General features: G+C 33.7%; 1 protein-coding gene across 1 annotated transcript in view; it reads left to right on the forward strand.

The window, feature by feature from the left end:
• ca10a (carbonic anhydrase Xa) overlaps positions 1-27,483 on the forward strand; it is a 563,638-nt gene that overhangs the window by 489,526 nt on the left and 46,629 nt on the right. The window contains exon 4 of the mRNA XM_030121906.1: positions 7,590-7,775. Coding sequence (XP_029977766.1) covers positions 7,590-7,775 — 186 coding nt within the window. The remainder of the gene's footprint in view (positions 1-7,589; positions 7,776-27,483) is intronic.

Raw genomic sequence — 27,483 nt, forward strand, 5'->3', positions numbered from 1 at the left:
GTAAGCGTAATTCAAGATTTTTTTTACTTAATTGAAGATTTTTTTTTTTTTGTCTTCATTCAAGATTTTTTTTACTTAACTGGAGATTTTTTTTGGCTTAATTCAAGATTTTTGTTACTTGCTTGAGGATTTTTTTGGCTTAATTCAAGTTTTTTTTTTTAACTGAATTGAAGACTTTTTTTTTTTTTTTGCTTAATTCAAGATTTTTTTTTACTTGATTGAAGATTTTTTTGGCTTAATTCAAGATTTCTTTTACTTAATTGAATAATTTTTTGGGGGTTTAATTCAAGATTTTTTTTTAACTTAATTGAAGATTTTTTTTTTTTTTTTTTTGCTTAATTCAAGATTTTTTTTACTTAATTGAAGATTTTTTTTTTTGGCTTGATTCAAGATTTTTTTTTTTTTTTTTTTTTTGGCTTAATTGAAGATTTTTTTTTTTTTTTTTTTTTTGGCTTAATTGAAGATTTTTTTTACTTAATTGAAGATTTTTTTTTGGCTTAATTCAAGTTTTTTTTTTACTTAATTGAAGATTTTTTTTTTTTTTTTGCTTGATTCAAGTTTGGTTTTTTTTACTTAACTGAAGATTTTTATTGGCTTAATTCAAGATTTTTGGCTAAATTTGAGATTTTTTTTGTTTAATTGAAGATTTTTTTTTTTTTTTTTACTTAATTGAAGATTTTTTTGGGGGGGGGGCTTAATTCATGAATTTTTTCCTTAATTCAAGCTAATTTTTTATTTTTTTTTGCTTAATTCAATTTAAGACTGTGGAATTTTTGCACTTGGCAAAAACATCCCAGGGGCCAAACTGGACCCTTTGGCCCCTGGGCTGCATGTTTGACACCCCTGACCAAGCTCATCTATACATAGTAAACCTAAATCATGAACTTTCCCTGGATCCAGCCAAGTTGTTGTTGTGTCTAACCAAACATTTCCTACTGCACTGGAATGACATATTGACCAAACAATGAAGTACAGCTAAATATTTCCTAATGTGATTTTGAGTCATTAGTCCTAAAGCCTAGACGGTATAATTGTTATATTAGGATCATGTTGAGGCTTGTGCTGAGTCGGACAGTATGGAGTGTTGATGATTGTTATGCGGCTGTGCTCGGTACTGCTCTTTTTTCTGACAGGCTGCGTTTCCTTTTTTATGAATAGAGCACAAAAGCAGCAATTTTCTGAAATGCATTCAGTAGAGAGAATAAAAATATGAACTCCACAACCCGCTTGTAATAATTACTTCACTACTCGCAGAAGTGTCGGGACTCCAAAGAATAATGAGAAAGCAGATTGGAATATAGTGCCTTTGCTTTGTTTGCAACCTTTCCACCGCATTGACTTTGTCTGGTAATTGTTGCAGCAGAAACATGACAAATGAAGTAAGCAAGTTTTTTTCCAGTGTGTGGGTATTGTCTTCATTTATTCCTCAAGTCTGGCTCCCACCAGCTGGCTGAATTGTAGCTTAATGTGATCTCTTTCAACCCCGTCTCAAAGGATTCACAGTTTAACGGAAAACTCAATGATTTTTTATGTTTTCATTGTTTTTCCAGACATAGCTTTTGCCTTTGAAAGAACAATTTACAGTCGATAATTTGCATATGTATCTGAAGCTGCGTTGCCTCTAAGTCTTCTGTTCTCTTTATTTCAGTATTAGTTTCCAAAAGATGCTCTCTTGTGTTTTGTCATTGTGAGTCTCCCTTCACTAGCCGGGGATTATCGATCCCAGGAGATGAAAGAATTACCAATTAGAACAGAGATGCTTTTTCACTGTACACGCTTTCTCTGCGCTCGCATCATATCTTGGTTTCACGATAAAGACAAACACGATTACTCTCCTCGCCTGTATCATTCCAACCACACTTCACTAACCCGCGCATCCCATCCAGCCTCTAGCCACTTACCCTGACACAAACAATCAGCCTGAACAACAGATAATGTCTGCAAAGAAAGAAAAAAAAAACATCATCTTGTGTAGCTGTTGTAGTGTTTACTATATGAGGCACTGGTGTGAAACAGTTTGGAAGAATTGGCGGATGTCCACATACTTTTGGACACTTTTTGGCCTCTTCTAATTAAAACATAATAACATACATATATAAGCTTCTTCTTGAATGAGAGCAAGTATTTAAAGCCAAGCCAAAGAACTTTTATTTTGTACTTACACTGTAAAAAATTACTGTAGAATTAACACCAAAAAGTTGCAAAATTGCAACGTAAAAAAACTGGAAGTGACAATACAATGCAAAGTTGTTTATTTGGAAAGATTTTTGTGTTAATGATTGAATCAAATATAGCGGTAGTTTTTACAGGAAGAGTATGTGAACAAAACCAGATTTGTATGTAGAAATGGCATATTTCTATTGTTTTTAGAAAATAAAACTGTAAATTGAAAAACAATGTGGTGCCGTTTAAATTGCAAAGACCATAATGTTGAAATAACGGCATATTAGCTTTTATACAAATATATATAATGTATATATATATATATATATATATATATATATATATATATATATATATATATATATATATATAAGTTATAAAAAAGTAAACATTTAACAATGTAACATTTTAAATTTGTAAATTAATGGGTTGGTGGAGTTGGTAGAGCGGCTCGTCCAATAACCAAAGGGTTGGTGGTTCGAATCCTGGCTCTGACTGTCCATATGTCAAAGTGTCCTTGGAAGACACTGAACCCTAAATTGCTCCCAGTTGGACCTGGTGGATTTGGAAAGTGCTTTGGACACCATGAAGGTGGAGAAAATGTGCTAAATAAGTGCAGTCCATTTACCATTTAAATCCAGTGTTAAATCTACATGTTACTCCACAAATGTGTTTACAGTTGGATGTGTTTTTTACAGTATTGTTCTGGAAACCACAGCTGCCAGTTTTTTTCCATAAAAACAACAGAATTTTTTTTACAGTGTAGACATCAGGGTTAAAGCAACAGTACCATTAATAATTGCATTTATTAGATGCTATATTAATAATAGTAAGACTTAAAGTGCGTTATAAAAGGGAAAGACACAAACCAAACAAGTACTAGTCCTAATCTGTTATCGACTTTGCATTAATCTTGCAATTGTACCAAAAATTAATCTGCAGTGCATGGAACTCTTCTAGAAAAGGTTATAGAAAAGGATATATATATTTTTTTTTTAAAACATTGAACGATTAAGTGGAACCAATACTCACCGTAGAAACCTTTATTTTTAATGAGCATTAGAGATGTAGCTAACTTGTTGTTAGCGGTTTTTATTACTCTAGATTTGCATTAAAATATGACTCGTACAATGTTTGCAATGTATGCGCAACGAAGGCGGAATCGATAAGCAGAATCGTTAAGCAGGCAGGCAAACGATTCCAAGGAATCGAGCTACTGGGATCCAGTTCTCACAAAGAACTGGTTCTCGATTCCCATCCCTACGTGGGACGCAGAATTGCAATGTTTGTCACATTTCAGTGATGTAAATGGAAGATAAATGCAAACTGGCTCTTCAAACTGAAGTCACGTTGCAAAATTTCTGATATATATCAGATTTAGGACCACATATGAAAGTGGCCTGGGTCGGATTTGAAAAAATCGGATTCGTGCTGTTCTTTAGTAGAATGGATACAGGTCACATATGGGTCAAAAAATCGGATTTGGGCCACATTTGCCTGCAGTCTGAATGTAACCTTGGAGGAATGAAGCTACTGTCAATAAATGCCCAAAACAAATTCCAACATAAATATAAGCACACTCATATGACGGCGTGTTAGGGCCACATATGAAAAAAAAAAAACGCTTGTTAGTACGTGAATAAAGTCGTTATTTAATGAGAATAAAGTTGTTAATTAACGAGAATAAAGTCGTTATTTAATGAGAAAAAAGTCATAGTTTTAAAAAAAACTCATTATTTAACAAGAATAAAGTTGTTAATTAACGAGAATAAAGTCATTATTTAACGAGAATAAAGTTGTACTTTTATGAGATTAAACTCGTAATATTTTGAAAATTCGGCAGTTTCCAGTTTTACAGCGAAGACAACAAGCGAAGCAGCAACTTTCCCTTCTGTTGGACTCCAAAACTCACAGTAGCGTCCCCACAATTTGTTCAGAAACACAAACCTTCTCTGTTTAGTTCTCTGGTGTTTCCATTGATAGCCCTGCAGATGAACACCTCAGCAGTTTCTCCTCCACAGATGAGGAAATTTACCACAAATCATTTCAGTTCTTACAACAAACGTAAATGTGTGCAAACTGTCTTCAAAGTCCTTCGACTAATGCGTTAATGGAGGATAGACTCAGTATTTGGCCTTTGTGCTGAACCCCCAAACGAAAGGAGAACTGCACTAAATGCTCCAAGTTCTACATCGATGAGTAGGTACAACTTCTCATTATATTATGACTTTATTCTCAAAACATAACGACTTTATTCTCATTAAATAACGACGCTATTCTTGTTAAATAACGACTTTATTCTTCTTAAATAACGACTTTATTCTCGTAGTGACAAGCATTTTTTTTTTTCCTTATGTGGCCCTAATACGCTGCCGTACACTCAGGAAGTGTTTTGTTGTTATTGTTTTTTTAGTGTAGTTTGTGTTGAAGTCTGTAGATGTTAAATACTTTTCTATCCTCACCTTAGTTTGGTCAGACACTACACAGACAAGCACTGACTGAGATGAAAGGAAGCTTAAGGATCTACACGTACTGAATAGTGTTAACTTTGATTCCGTCTTATCTCAAAGTATATTTCATGACCAACTTCCTAGACGTTTTTCATTTCTAAAGTTTTTGGAGAGTCCACGGTACTCTTAGCCAGTGGTGTCTCATGAATAATAGCCAAAGGATTTCTTAAGGGGGACATGATTTCTGTGGCCTTTGCAGGGGTTTGGTCTCACCTCACCCCCATGTCTCTGCCAGGAAAGCTAAAAGACTCCCCTTCGCTGGTTCCACTCCTCCACCTTTTCCTCCTTTTGCACACCTCTCTCCTCCCACTCCACGTACTTATCTGCACTCTGCATCGCTCCTTCGTCCTCTTTCTTTCTCCTTTCAAATCATTGAAATTTCAGAGCTTCTATAAAATATTTACAATGTGTGGGCAGACTTCTTTCTCTGGGAATTTAGAGGAGGGAGGAGCGTGATCATTTTGAAGCGAGCGGTAAAAAAAAAAAAAAAAAAAGGAATAAGGCAACGAGAGAGGAAGGGAAAGAGGAGAGACAGATAAGAGCGATGGAAGTCCACCCGAAAGTCGTGCCGTGAATATTAACGCCCGACTTTGAAACGGCTCATGATTATAAATAAATAAACATGGCTACAGATAAGGATCGGTACTCACAGCTTTTGTAATGCCACATTTCCTCTAAAAGCTCGCGAAGCATCGATTGTAAGCCCCGTGTTTTCATCATTCTTACCTTTCCTTTGTTTCCACTCTCACCGATGTCTCTCGGAAGTGAAGTTTAGAACATTTTCTCTCACTTTTGCTTGGATTGCCGCTTAATTAAATAATGCCCTCAGGACTTTTTCCGGCTTCAGTCAATTGAGAGATGTTGACGATACAAAACTTGAATTCCAGAACTGTCAAACAGACAAAACGACAGCATCTTCTCAGTCCTCAAACCAAAGAACAACACTTCAAGGGAACCCGTTTCTTCTTGTTTTAAGCTTTTACTTAACATATCTATGATTCACTGCTGTCAAGTCAACTGAAACAACAGGGAGACGTGCGTCTAGAACTTGTCTTCAAAACATTCTGCTAGTAGCTAGTAGACTTTTGAAGTTGTCTGAGTCTTTTTTAAAATGAGTTTTATTATTTTCTTAGATCTTGTTAGTTATTCCCCATTAATAACTCAAAGTCTAAGAAGTAATGAGATGATGTGGCTGTGGCTTTGCTGGAAGCTAATTACACTTTCTCAGTGATCCATGCAATTGAGTGACTTTTTTTCTTTTTATTTGTCCTTCTAAGTGTTCAAGTCTTGACTGTCCAGCATCCAAATTGTTGCATTTAGCTTTTTGCCCTGTTGATTTTATACATTTTTTACGGAGTTAAATTAAAAAGCACTAGCAATAGTAGTCAATCTAGTGCAGGGGTGTCAAGCTCATTTTAATTCAGGGGCCACATTCAGCCCAATTTGATCTCCAGTGGGCCGGACCAGTAAAATAATAATAAAATAATATATAAATAATGTCAACTCCAAACTTTTCTCTATATTTTAGAGCGAAAAAAGTAAATTTACATTATGAAAAGATTTACAGCTACAAATTATCCTTTCAAAAGATGTGAATAACATGAACAAACTGAAAAAAAAATAAGTGTAATTTTAACAATATTCTGCCTCAGTTTATCATTTACACATGTACATTATAACTTACAGATCACAGTGGATCTACAAACACAAAACATTTAATAACAGGTAGAATATTGCTGAAATTGTTCTTACTTCTCTTAAAATATTTCAAGTTCATATTTATTATTATTATTATTATTATTATTATTATTATTATTATTATTAATAAGAATAATAATAATAATAATAATTCTGTTGGGTTTCTGTAAATTGGCTTAGAGTCTGGTTTTGACCAACTCTATATATAAAGTGTCATGAGATAACTTTTTGTTGTGATCTGGCGCTATATAAATAAAATTTGGTTGATTGAGTGATTTGATTGGTTTTCCCCTGTAAGTCGCTTTGGAAAAAAGCGTCTGCCAAATGCATAAACACATAATAATAATAATAATAATAATAATAATAATAATAATAATAATACATTTTATTTGTATAGCGCTTTTCATAGAACTCAAGGACACTTTACATACAGCAGGTAAAAACAGAAACCAAACACATTAAAAACACATAAAAAGCAGGTGCAAAAGGCAGGTATATGAATATAAAACAACTAAACATTAAAAGCAAATAAATGAATCTTAAATAAATGAATATTTGTTCAGGTTATTCACATTTTTTGCAAAATTATACTTTGTTTTTGTGTAAATACATGAAAATATTTACATTTACAAACAGAAAAATTTTTAATATCTTCAGTGTAATTTTGGCATTTCACAAATTCATCCCAAGGGACCCTTTGGCGGGCCGGATTTGGCCCCCGGGCCGCATGTTTGACACCTGTGATCTAGTGATTTACAAGGCTGACAATTAAAACTGAACAAACAATAACTCAAACTATGAATTATGAAAGAGCTGCAGCATCTGAAACTGACCGCAATGAACATTTGACAGATAAACAGTACCACAGTGCTTCAGTTTCAGCTTCAGAGTTTGTCATGTCTTTTATTTATTGGGATGGTCTTTCTCAACTCACCATATATTTTTTTATTAGTAAGTTTTTCTTCATTTTTATCAAGTACTAGAAACTTCAGGTGACCCCAACTGAATTCCAGGCGACCCCACGTGGGGTCCTTACCCCAAGGTTGAAAAACACTGCTATAAGGGCAAGAAACGCTGGGTATAAAATGTTTAATAATGCACTATTGCAAAAATAAAGTACTAACCCATTTCTGTTGGCATTTGCAGGTATGTTCTGTGCTTGCTATGCTTGTTCGGTGATTTCTCTTGACTAAACTTGCTGCATCTGCTTTTCTTTAGGTGGGAGGGACGATGTACAACACAGGCCGCCATGTCTCTCTGCGATTGGATAAGGAGCATCTGGTGAACATCTCTGGCGGGCCCATGACGTACAGCCATCGCCTGGAGGAAATCCGGCTACACTTCGGCAGCGAGGACGGCCAGGGCTCCGAACACCTGCTGAACGGACAGGCCTTTTCCGGAGAGGCGAGTACATTTTTGGGCTGAATTTGTTCCTGCAGATTAGCATTTTGTTTTAATTTGACCAATTTTACAAGAGCTAGGACGCATATATGACTTTAACCCTTTCGTGCATAGTGGTCACTACAGTGGACAGCTATTCTACAGCTGTTCTCTTGTATATTCATGGGTTTAGTTGTTTTAGTTGCATATCAGCCAACACAGTGGATGCTTATGCATCACCCCATACACTGCAGTTCATACTATTACTCTAACTTAGCTCTTCTTGATAAACTTGATCTGCAGTAACATATTAGTGTAAATCAATTGCTAGTTGTTATTAGACCGTAATTAACATTTTTCTTACTCAAAATGGTGTTTTTTTTTTTTTTTTGCATGTTATCTCCACGAAGTGAGTAATAACTAGTATTAGAGTATGTTAAAATGTGAGAAAACATCAGATTAGCTGCGTGAAAAAAGTTTTTTTTTCATAGTTTTCGCACTCTATATCACTTTCTGATGATGAGTTTTAAAATTATGTTCTTTGCCTCAAAAATTAAACACATGGTGTCCAGCTGAGTGGGAATTTTTGTAACTCCATGAAAAATAGGTTTATAAAAAAAATTTCAATCTAGTTGTTTTTTTTTGTTTTGTTTTTCTCGCCTGAAGAGGAATAAAAACACTCAGGGAAAAAATCTCAACTAAGGTTGTCATAATTCATGCATGAAAGGGTTAAAAGCTCCCTTTTCCCACAATCCGTGCGTTTACATGACAACTTTTATTCCTGGTTTAATCTGATTAAAGGTTAGATCCTATTTCAGATGCCCATGTAAACACCTTATTCCAGTTGAAAAAGAAAAGTTTGGATTAAATTTAAACCCAATTAAAGTCACTGGTTTAATCCCCTTTTGAATCCGGTCTAAATTATTCCTCGGACATGTAAACCCTTTATTCCGTTTGGACTTTATTCCTGCCATTCTGCACATGCTCGTTGTCTTGTCCTGTCACGATGACACACACATTCTGCGCTGGTGGAAGAATATGTAATGCAGTCTAGTCTTACCAAACCGTTCCAGTGGGCTATTCTGATGGGATCTACCAGCCTGGAAAACCCTGAAGGAAGAGTTCACCGCTTGTTTTTTATTCATTTGTCATGCACTAATGAGTTCGATAAGTGGGCAAATCAGTTTGCACTGCAGTGCACCAATTGCCTTGTTCTCGCAGCCCTTCCGTTAGCTTAGCTTAGCCTAGCTTAGCATAATCGCTTCATTCCTATGGTCAGACATAGCCAGGCTTTTATAGGTGATTTGTAGTATTTTATGAGTGATTTTGTGAAATTCAGTTCTCCCTAATCATTCCTTTAGTCCGGTGGGGTCAATATGATCACAAATTGAGGCTAAAATCATGGCGATGTGACTTACTGCAGTAAGAAAATCTGGGGAAATAAAAACTAATGCAAAGCTAAAATGGTAAAGCAAAGCTAATTTAGCGCATGCATCCCTTCCAACAAAAAGATTTTCCGACGTCCGTCAACACAACAGTCCCACCATTGTATGAGTGCAGTAAGTCGCAGATCTAAAGAAATAATTAGGAAGAATCGGATTTCACAAAATCGCTTAAAAAAGACAACAAATCACCTTTAAAAAAATTGCTACGTGTGACCATGGAAATGCAGTGACTATGCTAAGCTAAGCTAACAGAACGGCTGCCAGAACAAGGCAACGTGAGCACTGCAGCGCAAACCCTTTAGCTCACTTATCTACCTCATTAATACCTCATGTAAACCTTTATTCGGGTTTAACATTTCCATGTAAACAGAAGAAAAAATACTTTAGTTCCGAATTAATTTCTTCTGGAAAATAAATCGGATTTAAAAAACATCATGTAACCGTACCCAGTATAAGCTTTAATGGCGTTGTTAGAGACAATACCGGTACTTATTTAATGAGCTGCTGTGGATAACTAACACTTAGCAAGAACTTATCAAAATCAAAATTACACTGTACAGTCTGTAAAAAATACAGCATAAATGGCTAAGAGTACACACAGTATACACACTATTGTCAGAATATAAAACACCACAGCTTTTGTGCACAGGTCAACAGAGAGGTCACTTCATTTTAGCAGGTAAAGTACATTTGTCAGCCCTCGTCTTTTCAAACATCGAGGTGAAAATGGAAACGCAGAAGGTGTTGGTGTTAATTAGACACGTCTCCACGGTGCACACACACATTCAGGTCTTTGCAAAAGAAAGTCCTTGTCGACAAAGCTTTTCCTCTAAGAATTGAAAGTACAGTATCATAGTATTGTACTGAACAGTGCACAATAGGGAGAGGCTGGTGGTTTTACTGTTTGCAGAGATGTTTTGGTGTTTTTTGTCACTTCTAAATACCGCTTTACTTCCAAAATCCCAATTAAAATTATAAAATTGTTATTTTTGAGCATTACTTTAACAGAAAGTTTAAGAACGTGTTGGAAATCAGTATTTTTTACTTAGCATTAGCTGCTCGATGCTATAAAAAGTAAAGCATTGCATTTTATATTTTTAGGATAATGGTTATAATCAGGAAAAGTACCTTGAATTAATTTGATTCTTAATTTTTCAGAGCCGTATTATCTTAAGACAGATATTATAAAAAATAAAAGGGGGATGATGGTGATTTAATATTTTTGCCACAGTAGCCAATGGCAAAATCATAGGACGGTGTCTGAAAGAAAGCCTTTAATTGAATTATTTTAGTTAATTAAAATTATTAGTGGAGCCTATAAGGCACCTCTAAGTGCAGGCTCTAAAACTGGGTGATATTACAGTAATTTAATGAGTTTATGGGGCTTTGATCTTATAATGGTTTTCTTTTCTTGTTCTCTGTTCATTAATAGACTTATTAATAACTTATTAACTTGAAATAACCACATTTGTGAGGTATAGTCACATCTGTTCATTAACGCAGGGTTACGACGGTTGGTTTCTTAATTTTCCGTGCAGTTTGTTAGATTGATATTTGACAGTTTCACTCTTCATGTTTAGTGCAAGAGCCAGTGGTGGATGACGGACTCACTTTTTTTTTTTTTTTTTTTTTTACTAAGTATAAGTACAGATACGGGGGTGAAAAATGTACTAATGTTGAAGTATCCAGGGAAAAATCTACTTAAGTAAAAGTACAAAAGTACTCATTTTAAAATGTACTTAAAAAGTAAAAGTGATCCAGATTCAACTATTACACTTAATAAAGTAATTATTTATTAAAAGTGATGGAATTGGACATTTGGTAAATATACAAAGAAAGAACCAGCGTTATAACTGACGGCTCAACTTACTTAGTTCTGAGACTGGAAACAGAAGCAGAACAAGCGTTGGTCTCAAACTGTAAAAAAAAAGTCTATTTTTTTGCAAGAATTATAAACTTCTCAAAAGTGACATTTTCATCCTAAAATGTATTCAGTGTGTACCTTAAACCCTCTATTTTACAACCTAATAATTGGTTAGAGGAAAAAAATATTTTATCATACCTAAATAGCAAGAGTTTTGACAAATGGTAATGTCACAGATGAACGACAAAAGTAAATATCAAATTAAACATTTTTTATTTCAATTATCAATATCATATACATTTCGTTTTTTTTTTTAATTTTTTTTACAATAGTTACAACATACAAATAATATTAACATTATGTTCAAATGTATTTTGCAAAGATATATGCATATATTAATTTTAAACACTGTGTTTAGAATATGACATAAATAATATAATAGTGAAAAATCAATGTATTTGGAATAAATTGTTTATTTATAAGAGTTTATAAAATGAACCCAGAATGACGGCAGAAAAATTTTATCACTTTCCAAACATTCACACTCATAAAATTCCTCAATTTTTTTTTTCCACAAATTTTTTCTCATTTCAAAATATATTTTCCCGAAAATATAAGTAATTACCTACCAAAAAATAGACGTTTGGTGTGTTTGGTATCTTTTGTTAAACTCCATAGGTTTTACTGGTGAATCAATGTTGTAGAAGATGAGAGTGTTTCCATGGTAACTACGGAGCCTCTGAATGTCTATATGGGTCATATCTGATGACCATAAAAAGACGACAAACTGTATTTTACACCAATTATTTACATGTATTGATAGGATTAGTGGGTCAACAGGTATTTCATTTTTTGTATGAGTAAGTGTTATTGGTTACCAGTGGATGTTTGGGTGTTTATGGATTAAGTGAATAGAGTGAAATGTCTTATATTACACGACTGTTGAAAGAATAACATGATATAATCGCACATCTGCAAAAGCCTCAATGTGAGCGTACACAAAAGCCTCAATGTGAGCGACAGCGATCTGTCCGTCCAGTTATTCTGAAAACAATATCTCAGGAACAGCTCGATGGAATTCCAATTTGACACAAACGTTTACTTCTAATCAAGGATCAGCTGATTAGATTGTAGTTGCCTAATGCCTGTGCCACCGTGACCTCAGAAAACACACTTTTACCAATAATTCAAGGACGTGTAGTCATGCAGAAGGTAATACTAGACAATCTCATGCAAGCTTTTAACTTAATCAAGAGGTGGTCCATCCCGTTACACACAGCCTATCATTGTAGAGATGGAGGCTCATCTTCAGTCCGGCACCTCCTTTCACTTCCCCTTTTCTCAATTACTCACCTTGATTTTTTTTCTTTCCTCTACAATCGTCTTTTCTATCAGAGATGTGGGAGAGTCGAAGGAGAAGGGAGCCAAGGCAACAGGCTTTTAATAACTGGAGACATCCTCACCTCTGAGCCGTCGTTTCATATAGACGTCGCCTAAATTTGTGTAACAGCTGCGGAATCTCTCTGTTATTGTGTCATAAAACACCACTGAGGATGCATCGAAACTCGTGATTAACTATTAATTCTACTCGCAGTGTGTCATAATGTCTCAACAGATGATGCGGAGATGTGAGACTTTTTTTATTTAACACAAGTTTGATTGAGGATTTCATGTCTTATTTCATGTCTAATGGGATTGAAGTTGTGTTAATGCCTAAAAGTCCTGCTCCTGCTGTAGTTTATTAAACTCAGACATGGTTTTTCTTACAAATCGTCTATCTGATCGCCAAAAAAGACTTAGGTTATACATCCTCTGTCTTTGATTGAACTGACACATCCTTTAAAGCAAGGGTTCCCAAAGTGGGGTACATGTACCCCCAGGGGTACTTGGAAGAAGCCCAGGTGGTACTTGAAATTTACACACTATACATTAAATAAGTCATCATGCACTGAATACAAAATAAAGGAGAATTAATCCTGAAATATAAAACACAATAAATACTCTTATACAATAGTTTTATTGTCAATCATCTTGTTGAAGCTTTGGTAACATTTTAAGAATATTTCTATTTTATATTCTTCAAGATGAGTTTATTTGAGGTACATAATTAGTTTTTGTTAATGAAATGTTCATTTATTAATAAATGACCCATTTATTTATTTTTCTTATCATTGAAAGAGAGCACTTTTCAGTTTATATTTTGCACAGAAAATTTACTTTAAATGTTATATATATATTTATATATATATATATACATATATACATATATAAAATGTCCAAATGGATCATATTTGATGACCGTAAAAAAACGACAAACTGTATTTTACACCAATTATTTACATGTATTGATAGGATTAGTGGGTCAACAGATATCAGGTTTTGTCTACCTGAAAGTGGAGTTCAACAAAATGTACAAAAAGATAACAATGATGGAGAATGGCTTCATTCAGACCAAACTAGTCCTTGATGGAAGAAAAACGACAATTTTCAGCCATTTAGAAAACAGGTTATAATTCATGCTTCACTATTGTGTTTTTTTTTTTCTCTCATTCATTGAGTGAATTTTATAAAAAGATGTGTCAGTTTCCTAATCTTTCAATGGGAACAATCACACTTAACCATTTTCTACACAAACACATCCTACACATATTCACTTTAATCCTGAACACACACACACACACACACACACACACACACGTCAACGAACACTGCCATTTCAGATTTGTAACGAGTAAAACAATTAGCTTGTGTGGCTTTGATTGTTCAACAGAATCATGAGTCACTCACGCTGCTGCATTCCACCGTCACCATTATATGAATAACCAATTTGTGTGGCAACAAAATAATTGCAGTCTTGACAGGCAAATTTATTCTAATTAATGATAATCATTTATCCCCCTCAGAGTCTGAGAGCTGATATTCAAATCATTATAAAACAAGTGTTTATTGCATCCAACTGGAAGAAGAGTGAGAGCTGTAACCTAAGACTCAAAAGGACACACCAGTCCTCACACACACACACACATACACACACACACACACACACATATACCCGTGGCCTGTTTATTCCGGGTCTCTCCAGGGCTTCATGTTGTATTTCGCTGCCGTCTTCAGTCACCGACTCGCCCTTCGTGGGTTAACATTGTGTTGAAGGAGTTGTTGGGAGCCCAGTAGAGAGCCTCTGAAGAGATCTGCTGCTGATGTTTGGAATGTGAGGTCATCCAGCCTGGTCTCTAATGCACGCCGCTGACGGAGAAAAGTGGTTATGGTGATGACAAGGGTGTAATTGCTCCTTTTTATTTCACACTTGCTGTTTGAGTCGCCAAATGAGACCCAAGTTGATACAAATGCAGAAACATGTCTTTTAGTTTATTTATTTATTTATTTATACCATTGTACCTCACAGGCCTCCCTCAAGTCATATTTAAAATTGTCTCTTTATATATAATGTTCCCGAAAAGCAGTAAACAGACAGTTTAGAGCACAGGTGTCAAACATGCGGCCTGGGGACCAAATTCGGCCCGTCAAAGGGTTTAGTCCGGCCCTTTAGATGAATGTGTGAAATGGAAAATTACACCAAATATTAACAATCATTTTAGTTGAGTTTCCACGTTCAGACCAATATGCTCTAAAGTGGGTCAGATCGGTAAAATACTTTGGTTATAACCAATAAATACTCACTACTCCAAATTTTTCTCTTTGTAAATGTAAACATTTTCATGTATTTACACTAAAACAAAGTACAATTTAGCAAAAACTGTGAATAACCTGAACAAATATGAACTGCCTGAAATGTCTTAACTCTTTCCCCGCCATTGACGAGATATTCCGTCAATTGCTTCCCAACGCTTCCCCGCCAATGACGAGATTTTCCGTCAATCCGTGTTTTCACTGTTATACTGTAGTTGGAGGTGTTGTGGATCATGTGAATTACTTTCCTTAGTCCAAAAACAAACAATTAAGCAACTTTTTCGGAAAAATGACGGGCCGGGTTTAACGTTTTTGCACTGGAGTCTCCGTATCCCATGGCAACGCATCCAGCGGCAGTCACTGAATGAGGAAATGAAGACTGCAGGAACCGCGCGCAGTTTCAAAAGCCTTAAAGATGATTATGGAGACAGAGTCTGACAATTCAATATATGATGGAGCTACAGAAGAACCATTTAGAGACAGGAACGGAGAAATAGAAGGTGAGGGAGACAGACACGGAACACGGGAAACACGGAGCGGCTCAGGTCCGACACGGAGGTGCGGGTGGGGGGGGGCGGGGGCACAGAGCGACACGGAGAAAATGACAGACAGGAGGAAGAGAAAAGAGACATTTGTAGAGGACATTCAAGGAGAAGACAGACATACAGACATGGGACAAGACAAAGGAAAGCTAGTCTGCATCTGTTAGAGTGAGTTCAGATTCAGACTGAGGACACAGAACATATTCAGCTGTAGAATGTCAGCAGGACACAGGGAAGACACTTTTGGATTTGGCTTTTGTATGAAATAAATAAATACATATATTCATACAGAGATAAATAACTAGATGTCCATAGAATTATTTACAGATCAAACACAGCAGCTGGTCCAACAGGAGGACCTGGTGCAGCCAAAGGCCAGAAATCTACAGTATTTAGTGCATTTGTTTCTTTTTTTTCTTGAAAATGAGGAATATTGAGGTGTTTATATCCAAAAGCTAAACTACTATGTGTTAGACTTATAACTGATGTATGTAAATGTGCAAAGTGTAGAAGGAACCTGGTGCTTTAGAAGATGTTCGGTCTAAAGTTTGGTGTGGATTCCCCTAACATTTTGTGGAATGATGGGATATCTTAGAGCTGTTTGTTACTATTATTGCTGTTATTATTATTTTATTTTGTGATTTTGAAGACAGCGTTACTGTTGGTAAATAAGAAAGAGTCAAAAATGTAAATAGGAAATCAGTTTTCTCTTGAAAATCAATATCTTTGAAAAAAATGCAATTTTCTCAGCTTTTTGCTCAAAATTCATTTTTTTCCTGAAAATGACCAATATTCAAATGTTTATATCTCATGAACGAATAAAGATAGAATAAAATAGTTTTTTGTGTTTAAAAGTTGAAGTTCTGTTCTTTCTTTTGATGTATTCAGTGTTCACATACTCCTAACACAACATTTTCAGTGAGCCTCCAAAGATTAGTGAAAATGACCAAAACGGCTGGCGCTGGCTACCAACTCACTGGAAAATGCTCTGGCGGGGAAAGAGTTAAGAGAAGTAAGTGCAATTTTAACAATATTATGTCTGTAAATGATAAACTGAAGCATAATATTGTTAAAATTGCAGTTATTTATTCAGTTTGTTCATGTTATTCACATGGTTTTGAAGGATAGTTTATAGATGTAAACATTTTCATCATGTAATCTTACTTTTTTCACTCTAAGACGTAGAGGAAAGTTTGGAGTTGACATTATTTACATATTATTATGTTATTATTTTACTGGTCTGGCCCACTTCTAATCAAATTTAGCTAAATGTGGCCCCTGAACTAAAATGAGTCTGACACCCCTGGTTTAGAGAATGTAATAAATTTTAACATCAATAATTGAAAACTTGGAGATTTTAACCCATAAAGACCCAGCGCTAATTTTGTTGCCGTTCCCAAATATATTTTCTGTCTATTTAACCTTTCTTAAGGAATTTATCACCATTTATTATTATTTTATCCTTTGTATTTTGCACTTTTTCAGTGAAAATCAGGTATTTTCATATATTTAATTTACTAATCATGTACTTTAATCATCATTCTGATATTACATCTGAGGGTTATTACATCAAAAACAGAGAAAACTTAAGTAAAAGTGACTTTTCCAGTCAAATATATCATTAACTGAATGTAAAAATAAGCGTTTCCAACACTATCACTATCCATCACTATTTACTCTAATATTATCCTCTGTATTTTGCACTTTTTCGGTGAAAATCAGGTATTTTCATATATTTAATTTACTAATCATGTACTTTAATCACCATTCTGATGTTACATGTGAGGGTTATTACATCAAAAACACAGAAAAGTTAAGAAAAAGTGACTTTTCTAGGAAAATACATCATGAACTGAACGTAAAAATAAGTGTCTCCAACACTATCACTATCCATCAGTATTTACTCTAATAGATGTCGGGGGGAAAAAAATTAAATAATAATAAAATCAAATTAAATCAACAGAATCTCCAAACACAGGCTATCTATCACAACTGCCAATAAAACCTCAGCAGAGAGGACTATTTTTTATCCCTCAAGTCTGACTAATAGAGCGATATTTCACAACAGGAACCACAGGAACACTTACTAACAGGGTCCAAATAAAGTGAAGGACCCCCGAATGACTCCTGGAAAAAAAAAAAAAAAGTAGAAATTCAGTATTTTTAGAGATACGTTCAGTGGAGCCTCTAGCTGCCATCAGTGCTATGACACTTGACGTGTCCACACACTTCAGTGTACGTGTGTTGGTCGGTCCCAGTTAAGATATAAAAATCAATTTTCTCTGCTATTTCAAGTGAAACTTGATAAGTAAGCAGATTTTGTGCTAATGCAGCTCACATGAAAATTTAATGTACTGTAAGTAAATATAAAGTGGGATGTGGACCAAGGTTCTACTAGTTTTGGATTTTTCATTATAGTTTAGTTTTGTTTAGTTTTGACTTTTTTTCCCTCTAATTCAGTTCATTTTAATTTGTTTTTAGAGCAGGTTTGCTAGTTTTTATTAGATTTTGTTATTTTCTAAATGCTTAGTTTTAGCTTAGTTTTAGTTTCTTTATATCTTTTATCTTCTTTGCCGTCGTATTCAAATAAATCCCAGACAGGACTCTGCTGCTTTCTCCCAACTTTAGTTTCCATGTTTCCAGGTAGAGTGGGGACCAGAAGACAACTCTAAACCACAAGTGACGAGAAGTGACGGACCGTTAAATATCATATGGTGCCAGCAGCTAAAATTACTTGAGGGAAATAAATCGATTTCGTATCGATCCGACCTTGACAAAGACAAAAACGAAGGGAATTTTATGTGTAGTTTTTGTACGTTTTAGTTAGTTTAGTAAACACACAATAGAGTTTCAGTTAGTAATGTTTTTTTTTTTCTTTTAATTCTAGTTTTTATTTATTTCAATTAACGAAAATGTTTTTGCAATTCTAGTTTTTGTTATTTCGTTAGTTTTCGTTAACAATAATAACCTTGATGTGGACTCATTATTGAATTAAAGAATAGCTTTGAAATGAAAAATCTCAAACACAGAAATTACTTGAGCATTTCACATTCTTCTGGTAGGTTTACTCTAAAATAATATTACTTTTAAAGAAATGTCATTTTTGTGTTGGATAGAGGCTTTTGTTGGGAACATCGAGAGAATTTAAAGAGCTATGCTGTGTTTTATTACCTCCGGCAAGGACGGCGGAGGTTGTTTTTATCGGGGTTTGTCTGTTTGTTTTTTTTGTTTGTTTGTCTGTTAGCAAGATAACTCAAAAAGTTAAGGACGGATTTTGATGAAATTATCAGCAAATGTTTATACTGGTGCAAGGAACAAATGATTAAATATTGGTGGTGATCGGGCAGCGGGGGGGAGGGTTTGACTGATCTGCCTTAGTGGAGGTCTGTGCTCTCAGAGTGCTTTTGTAGTTCTATTATTTATATATTATTATTATTTTTTAATTATAATTTATAGCAGAAGCTGAAATGAAAATTTATCTGTGCAGAAGTCGGATATATAAAGATGTACTCAATCTTAAATGCGTGTATTTGCTATTGCTTTAAAAAAAAAAAAAAAGTAAGGGGAATAGTTTTAAATAGTTAAATTTTCTGACTTTTGTACAATGAAAGCAATTGATTGACAATAATCATCAAATTTGTGAATCATGAAAGTGAGTTGAAGTCAGAACAAATAGAATGAACATATTGAGCTAAATTATGGAGATATTTATTATAGGTTCTAGAAAAAAAACAAACAAACACAAGATGATGTCCTCAAATGTCCTATAGCTATGTCAAGAAACTAGTAAATATCCAGCCACAATCGCAAAAATTTGCTTTTTTTTCTCTAAAAGTGACAGATGAATGCAACAAAAATATTTCTTATCCAAGTAAATTCCAGAAATATTTCATATGGAGTTCAGAAAATGCATAATACACTGTGATTTCCATAGATGTCCTATAGATATTCCAGGAAATATCCAGCTGGAATCCCATAAATGTACTTAAATTACTATAATTATTTATTTATTTATTTTTTAATTTTATGTATTTTTACTTGGTAATTGAACCACTCCTCAGATAGAATGATAACTGGAAGGTAGTACCAAACTACATGGAAAACAAGGCCAGGAAAGGTTGCTGACATTTGTTATGGAAATGTTCAACTGATAACCCACACACAAAGAGGCGGAGAGAAAGTTAGAGTTAAAATAAATAAATGCATTTATTGAGAAGTCAGTCACAGAGAAACTCTGTAAGTGAAGTCTGATTAAACAAGAGAAAACTAAAGATTATATAGAACCAAATCCAACCCCCTCAAACTATGATGTCATTCCTTACGTACATCGTACCACCCCATACTACTCCTTCTCTGCTCCGTGAAGAGGTCATGATGACCTCTCCACTCTAACCTTGCTTGGATCCAATCTTGAGTGCAGGCGCCATTCTCTATCTACACATTCAGACATTTAGGTGTTTGGGTTTTAACTCAAGGCAAGAACTCCGTTCCTGGGTTGGGGGTGTTACAGAGTGGTAAACATCACACATAATGAATAATGACTCAGCATTAAAAGAAGATGTACTAACAGTATAAAATATAAAGAGTATAAAATATAAAAAGTAAATTTTTCCACCACACATGTTTTTCTTTCTTTTTTTTTTTTTTATTGCATTCCCTTTTGTCATGTTCTCCACATCCAAACAAGTGTTTCTGACTGAAATGGAAACTAAAAAACATCCCACCCAAACCTGGCCTTTCTCTATGCCAATGAGAGAAGTCCAATAAGATGTTTGATAAAAATTTAACAGAAAAAAAAAAAAAAAAAAAAAGTCATTTCTCACTCTGGCCTCCATCTGCACGAGCAGTAACTGTTCGTGTCCTTGAATCATGAACAAAGAAAGCGAATACTGAGACTTTTTTTGTTTTTGTTTTTTAAAGCGCAGCATCCTTCTGAAATGGCAGCCTGTGGGATACAGGGAGGGGGAGTGGTGTGTATGTGGGTGAATTAACACTCCAAAGCATTTGTCTTTAACCCTCTGGTATCCGGGTGCGTCTTTTAGGCACACTTTGCACTTCGTTTTAAAAAACTTCACATTATTTTTATTTTTACATATTCATAATGACAACTCCAAATTTTTCTGTTTGTAAATGTAAATATTTTCATGTATTTCCTCTAAAACAAAGAATAATTTTGCAAAAAAATGTGAATGACCTGAATAACTACGAACAACCTGTAATGTCTTAAGAGAAATACGTACAATTCTAACAAGATTGTGCCTGTTACTAAATGTTTTGTGTATTTGTAGATCCACTGTGATCTGTACGTTATAATGTGCATGCGTAAATGATAAACTGAGGCAGAATATTGTTAAAATTACACTTATTTTTTCAGTTTGTTCATGTAATTCACATTGTTTGAAAGGATAGTTTGTAGATGTAAATATTTTCATAATGTAAATTTACTTTTTTCACTCTATAACATAGAGAAAAATTTGGAGTCGACATTATTTATATATTATTATGTTATATTGTTATATACGTTATAGTATTTTACTGATCCGGCCCACTTCAGATCAAATTTAGTTGAATGTGGCCCCTGAACTATAATGAGTTTGACACCCCTGATGTAGAGGACTTCAAAACTCATGTATCAGATATGATACGTTTGGTGTTATAGGGTTAACACTAATAACTTTACTCCCGTTTTTGAGATGCACAGTTCAGTTTATAAGTGCGTTTTAATAGAAGAATAAAAACTTCAAAATTTAGACCCCAACTGCTATGGTTTCATTAATAGAGGTTCATTAACCCTTCGGTATCCGGGTGCGCCTTTTAGGCACACTTTGCACTTCGTTTTAAAAAAACTTCACATTATTTTTCACAATTTAAATAAGGTTAGAATTCAAAAGTTGTTCATTTTTGAATGATCTTTAAAATTCTGGCCACCAACTAAAACGTGCACATTGTAAACAAAAGAAAATTACAAGACTAGCATCTGTCTCCCAAGTGTGCCTAAAACGCACTATTTCTTCCATTTGATCTGTATGATTAGGGCTGACCTTGATTTACAAAAATAAAATCAAATTAGAGCAGAAAAATAAATCAATATGTAATATTTAATAGTTTGATTTATAGGTGTGCATTTTTGGCACACTTGGTGACAGATGCTAGTATTTTGGAACATTTGACCTAGCGCCAAAAATAATGCAAATTAACCGATGTTGGAGTTAACCCATAAAGACCCAAACATCCACCATCGAACAAAACCATCTGCTGATTTAACTGTTTAATACCTGTGAATCCATTAATCCTATCAATACAAGCAAATAATTGGTGTAAAAAGCAGTTTGTCATCTTTTCCTGGTCATCAGGTATGACCCATTTGCATGTTCGGAGGTTCCGTAGTTACCGTGGAAACACCATCATCTTCTACAGCATTGATTCACCAGTAAAACCCATGGAGTTTGATAAAAAAGACCATGGATGGAGGCATATTCAGTTAATGAAATATTTTATTGAAAAAGTCAGTTTTTCTTCAGTTTTCTTTGTTTCTGATAAAATAACCCTTAACTTTAATCTGAGTTTTTATGAACATCTACACGGTCAGTGAATTAAATAAAGAAAAATACATGAATTTCACTGAAAGAATGCAAAATGCAGAGGATAATATTATAATAAATGCAATTAATCCCTTAAGAACTATTAAGTAAACTAAAAATTAATTATTTATTATTTATTTAATTATTAAGTAAACTCTTAAGTAAACATCCATTTGGGAAGTGCCATAAAAGTAGCACTGGGTCTTTATGGGTTAATCATTGACATATGCCAGGCTGCAAAAATCAAATAATATGTGATCCACTTTTTATGTAGTATATTGAAAAAAAATATTTTTTTGTACTTTTTGCATCCAAAAAAAAAGGTTTGTTTACATTATAAACACGGCATTTAAAGGGTTAAAAGTGTGACAGTTATTGAGTGTTTGGTATTTTTATTTACGGCTCAAATTGATGAAATAGAAAAAAGTGTAAAAAAAAAATTAAAAACAAACTGTATGAATTTTTTTTTTTTGACATTATTCCACAAGTGTGTGAAAAAGGCACACTTGGTGCTTAGTAAAAGCCTTGGTGAACGGGATACCAGAGGGTTAAATCACCCCTTTATATCTCCCAACTCCTCGTGAGTGTTTCTCTTCCTTCATTTTTGCCTGACACTGTGAGTTCATTAAAGCTTCACTCTATTGCACACCCGTAGTCGCTGATAGTAAAGCCTGAAATCCAAACATTAAAAACATCAATCACACAAAGTATATGCCTCCCATATGCTAAGAACTACAAATACAGGCATGCACATGCTTATGTATCACATTAAACAGACCTTAGATTAAATAAACATGTTAAACAGCGGCTCTGTCCTATTTTGTAATATGTAAATACTTTGTTGGGATTTCTGCATCACTGATGATATTCAGCACTTAAACCAATCTACTGTACATTTGTATGCATAGGATTTATTATCGCTACCTGCCATTTGGTTACATTTGAGCTTTACAGCTTCCTTATTACAAGTGATTATAGCTTTATATATGAGCAGCAAAGAGTGAAGACGGAGCTTCACTTTAATTAAACACAGAGAAAAATGGTGTAAAAGCACCATTTTTCTACTGATGGTATCACATTTTCTGTTTCCATCACATGATGAGAGGAACCACCAGGTACTAGATCAGTTGTTTCCAACCTTTTTTGGCTTGTGACCCCATTTTAACGTCAAATTTTTTTAATTTTTTTTTTTCTTAACTTGTCTTGTGCAGCATCATTGTAGTCTGAATGCCTTTTTGTGCTGAACTAATTTGCTTTGCCAAGAGAAACTTCATAAAGCAGGAGTGTCAAACTCATTTTAGTTCAGGGGCCACATTAAGCCAAATTTGATCGGAAGTAGGCCGGACTAGTAAAATAATAACATAATAATATATAAATAATGTCATCTCCAAATTTTCCTCTATGTTTTAGAGTGAAAAAAGTAAAATTATGCGATGAAAATGTTTACATCGACCAACTATCCTTTTAAACAATGTGAATGTTTTTTTTTGGTTTTTTTTGTTTAACCTCTTAAGACCCAGGAAATGTCAGCAAAGTACAAGCTTTTTTTTTTTTTTTTTTTTTATTGGAAGCACCATGATGCAACAGTTTTTTCAGATGCAGTTTTTAACATTTTTATGGAATGTCCTATGTGGTGGACAGTTTTCTTTTTTTTCTTTTTTTTTTTTTTTTTGTATAAAGTTGTGAAACTCTTGTCCACAAATGTGAACAGAAAACCCATAGCCGGGAGGTTAATTCAAGCAAAAAAAAAAAAAAATCTGTGGATGGAACAAGTGAAAATGATCTTGGTAAGATTTCTTGAAATAAGATTTTCAAGATTTGTTGTCTAAAAATAAGTTCTTATATCTCACTGAAAAGTTACTCTTTAGGTGATTACGTCTTATTTTAAGTGTGATGAGATCTTTTGACGAGAAATGAAAAAAATACACTTGGTAAGATTTTGATTTTTTTGCAGTGTATAACAGAAACACGGCAATATTTGACATTTGTTCTTACTTTGCATGTTTCAAACACAAACAACCCTCTTAAATTATAATTCCCTTCCCTTAACTTAATTTTTTTTTTAATACAAACACTTAAAGGCTAATTGCTGATGTCACTATGTTATCTGCTCATATAAATAGACTGAATCTGAATTGAGAACCAGCTTTTATTTGCTCATGTCGACATCGACCATTATTAGAAACCCGACTTAATTTCATTTGTGTTCAGTTCTTGGTGAGAACCGACATTTCTGTGTTGAGTTTCCACACCGGGTCTTCTTGTATCCAAGGTTTATTCTCCTGTCAGTGACCTTGAAGGAAACTGGTTTAGACCTGGTGTTGTTCCCTGGGGGCCGCCACTGCTCCTAATGTACCAGGGTGATGGATGGTATGTAACTGGAAATGTTGGGGAAAAAATATGGTACGTGGAGTTTGAATCTCCCTGTGAGCTCTGCATTTGGTACAATAAAACAAAAATAATAACATGTTATAATGACTTCGTTTATCACTGAAGTACGGTGGCCCAGAGGTGCAACAGCCCAAAGAATTATCCACTATAAGAAAAAAAAAAAAAAACAGCCCAAAAAATGATCCCCTATAAGAAAAAAAAGAGAACAGCCCAAAAAAAATTATCCACTATAAGAAAAAAAGAGAACAACCCAAAAAAATTGTCCACTATAAGAAAAAAAAAAAGAGAACGGCCCCAAAAAATTATCCACTATAAGAAAAAAAAAGAGAACGGCCCAAAAAAATTATCCACTATAAGAAAAAAAAGAGAACAGTCCAAAAATTATCCACTATAAGAAAAAAAAAGACAACTGCCCAAAAAAATTATCCACTATAAGAAAAAAAGAGAACTGCCCAAAAAATTATCCACTATAAGAAAAAAATAGAACAGCCCCAAAATTATCCACTATTTTAAATAACTTTATTTTTACACACCAACCTCCGCTTCCGGTAGGTCACTTCGTTAGCATTAGTCTCATTAGCTGAAGGCCTTAAAAATTTTCAGCCTATGCTTTTATTTCTTGTGGTGGCCTAAATTTTAAAGCAAGAGACCTTTTGGGTAAATAGCGCCCCCTTAATTGAAAAGGTGGATAATGTTTTTTTTCTTTTTTTTTTTTTAAATAGTGGATACTTTTTTGGGCTGTTCTCTTTTTTTCTTATAAAGGCAATTCTTTGGGCTGTTCTCTTTTTTTTCTTATAGTGGATAATTTTTTTTAGCTGTTCTCTTTTTTTTTCTTATAGTGAATAATTTTTTGGCCTGTTCTCTTTTTATTCTTATAATGGAACATTTTTTGGCCTGTTCTCTTTTTATTCTTATAATGGAACATTTTTTGGCCTGTTCTCTTTTTTTCTTATAGTGGATAATTTTTTGGCCTGTTCTCTTTTTTCTTATAGTGGATAATTTTTTGGCCTGTTCTCTTTTTTTCTTATAGTGGACAATTTTTTTGGGCTTTTCTCATTTTTTTCTCATAGTGGATAATTTTTTGGACTGTTCTCTTTCTTTCATTATAGTGGATAATTTTTTAGGCTTTCCTCTTTTTTTCTTATAGTGGATAATTTTTTGGGCTGTTCTCTTTTTTTTTTTTTTTTTTTTTTTTTTTAACTTATACTGGATAATTTTTTGGGCTGTTCTCTCTTTTTTCAGGATAGTGGATAATTTTTTGGGCTGTTGCACCTCTGGGCCACCGTACTGAAGTCTTATATATCACTGGATACTCTATATTTCTGTTAAACATAAATTAAATTATAAAATGAATAATATTTGAATTGTGTAGCATCTACAACCTCTTCACAATATCATAAACGAATCATATTTTATTTTATATTTTGCAAAATGTGCAGATGTAAGATAAATATTCAGTTTTAGATCCATTCGTCTGTTCTGCCTTTATGGGTGAAGAGGCTGTGAGACGTCTGAGTGTTAACCTCTCACCTCCTTCTAACTCTTTCATTTATTTTACTGCACTTACCACCAAATTAGCAAAAGTGGAACTCACACTTACACTAAGTAACACGGCAGCAAGAGCGCAATTAAGTCTTAATTAGGTTGGAAAGCATTAAAAGCTTTAGCTTTTAGCAGTGACAACTCATTCAGATACGAGAAGTATTAGCCTAAATTAAACAACAATGGCAGATAATAAAGAACATAATGTGGATCCTCTCGATTTTTAAAAGCTCGGTTTAACCTAGACCAAAGTATCGATTGCTTTATTTGTATGTGCTCTTTTTAATTAAAAGAAAGCTGAATATAATTAGTTTTCCACCGATTGTGCGGTTGGTATTTTGTGTTGAATTGTGCTATAAGCAGCAGCAGATACTCAAAAGTCTTACACAGACACACACACATTGTGAGTTTGTGTGTAACGAAACTGGTGATTTGTCAGTTTGACTTTTCTCTTGATATGTTTGACCTCACAGCTTTTCTTGATTGTCTCCACTTGGAAAAAAAAATGCACACAATTTTCCATTAATTAATACATTTAACTAAATCTGCCAAACTCAGTCCCACTGTGGGAAATGTATTAAACATCTGTGAAAGACAAACACTGCAGAGAGACAGAAATAAACCATCTGCGTATGTATGATTGATTATGAGTTTTAACAGAAAACCACATGTTTGTTTTCACACATGCCAAATACAGTGTGTGTAGGTGTCAGAGTCAGGTGGATGTTAGGGTGTGTATCAGCTGCCTGGCTGCTGTCGTATAAAACATTCCAGTACCCGGGGGTTAATTTATGCTGGATGTGTGTGGATGTGTGTTTAGCTTTGCTCCCCAGGAGCTGCTTCACAGTCTAATCTGAAAATGAAACACCTTGGTCTTTTAATAAGTGCTAAAATATTCCAAATATTATGCCTCCACTGGGCTGCCTCGTGTATTATACTCAGAGTACATTCAGTCATCCTATTGTACTGTGGTTAGAAGAAGGTAAGGCCAAAGTGTTAGTTTTTAATGCTTACACCTAGGTTTCACTAATAATAATAATAACAATAATAATAATAATAATAATAATAATAATAATAATAATAATAATAATAATAATAATAATTACTGTAATATAATTTGCCCCAGGAGATAATAAAGAACCTTGAATAATAATTAATTTAAAAAAATAATTAATTAAAAAAATAAATAAAAAATAAAATGATGATAATAATAATAATAATAATAATAATAATAATGGTGATGATGATAATAATGATAATACTTAATAATAATAATAATAATAATAATAATAATAATAATTATAATTAGTGTGTGATTTGTGTTTTTGTACTGTATCTGTCATTTGTTTTTGATGTGTGTACTGCTGGCTGTACAATAATTTGCCCCTAGGAGATAATAAAGAACCTTTAATAATAATAATAATAATAATAATAATAATAATAATAATAATAATAATAATAATAATGAGAAGAAGAAGAAGAAGAGGAAGAATGATGATAATAATAATAATAATAATAATAATAATAATTATTATTATTATTATTTTACAAATTATTATTATTATTATTATTATTATTATTATTATTATTATTATTATTATTATTATATAAATAAAATCAAATTCCATACTTTTCCATACTTTCCATAATTGCGTAGGAACCCTGTAGCCAACAACT

Source organism: Sphaeramia orbicularis, chromosome 19, assembly GCF_902148855.1.
Source record: "Sphaeramia orbicularis chromosome 19, fSphaOr1.1, whole genome shotgun sequence".
In the NCBI taxonomy this organism is placed as follows: Eukaryota; Metazoa; Chordata; class Actinopteri; order Kurtiformes; family Apogonidae; genus Sphaeramia; species Sphaeramia orbicularis.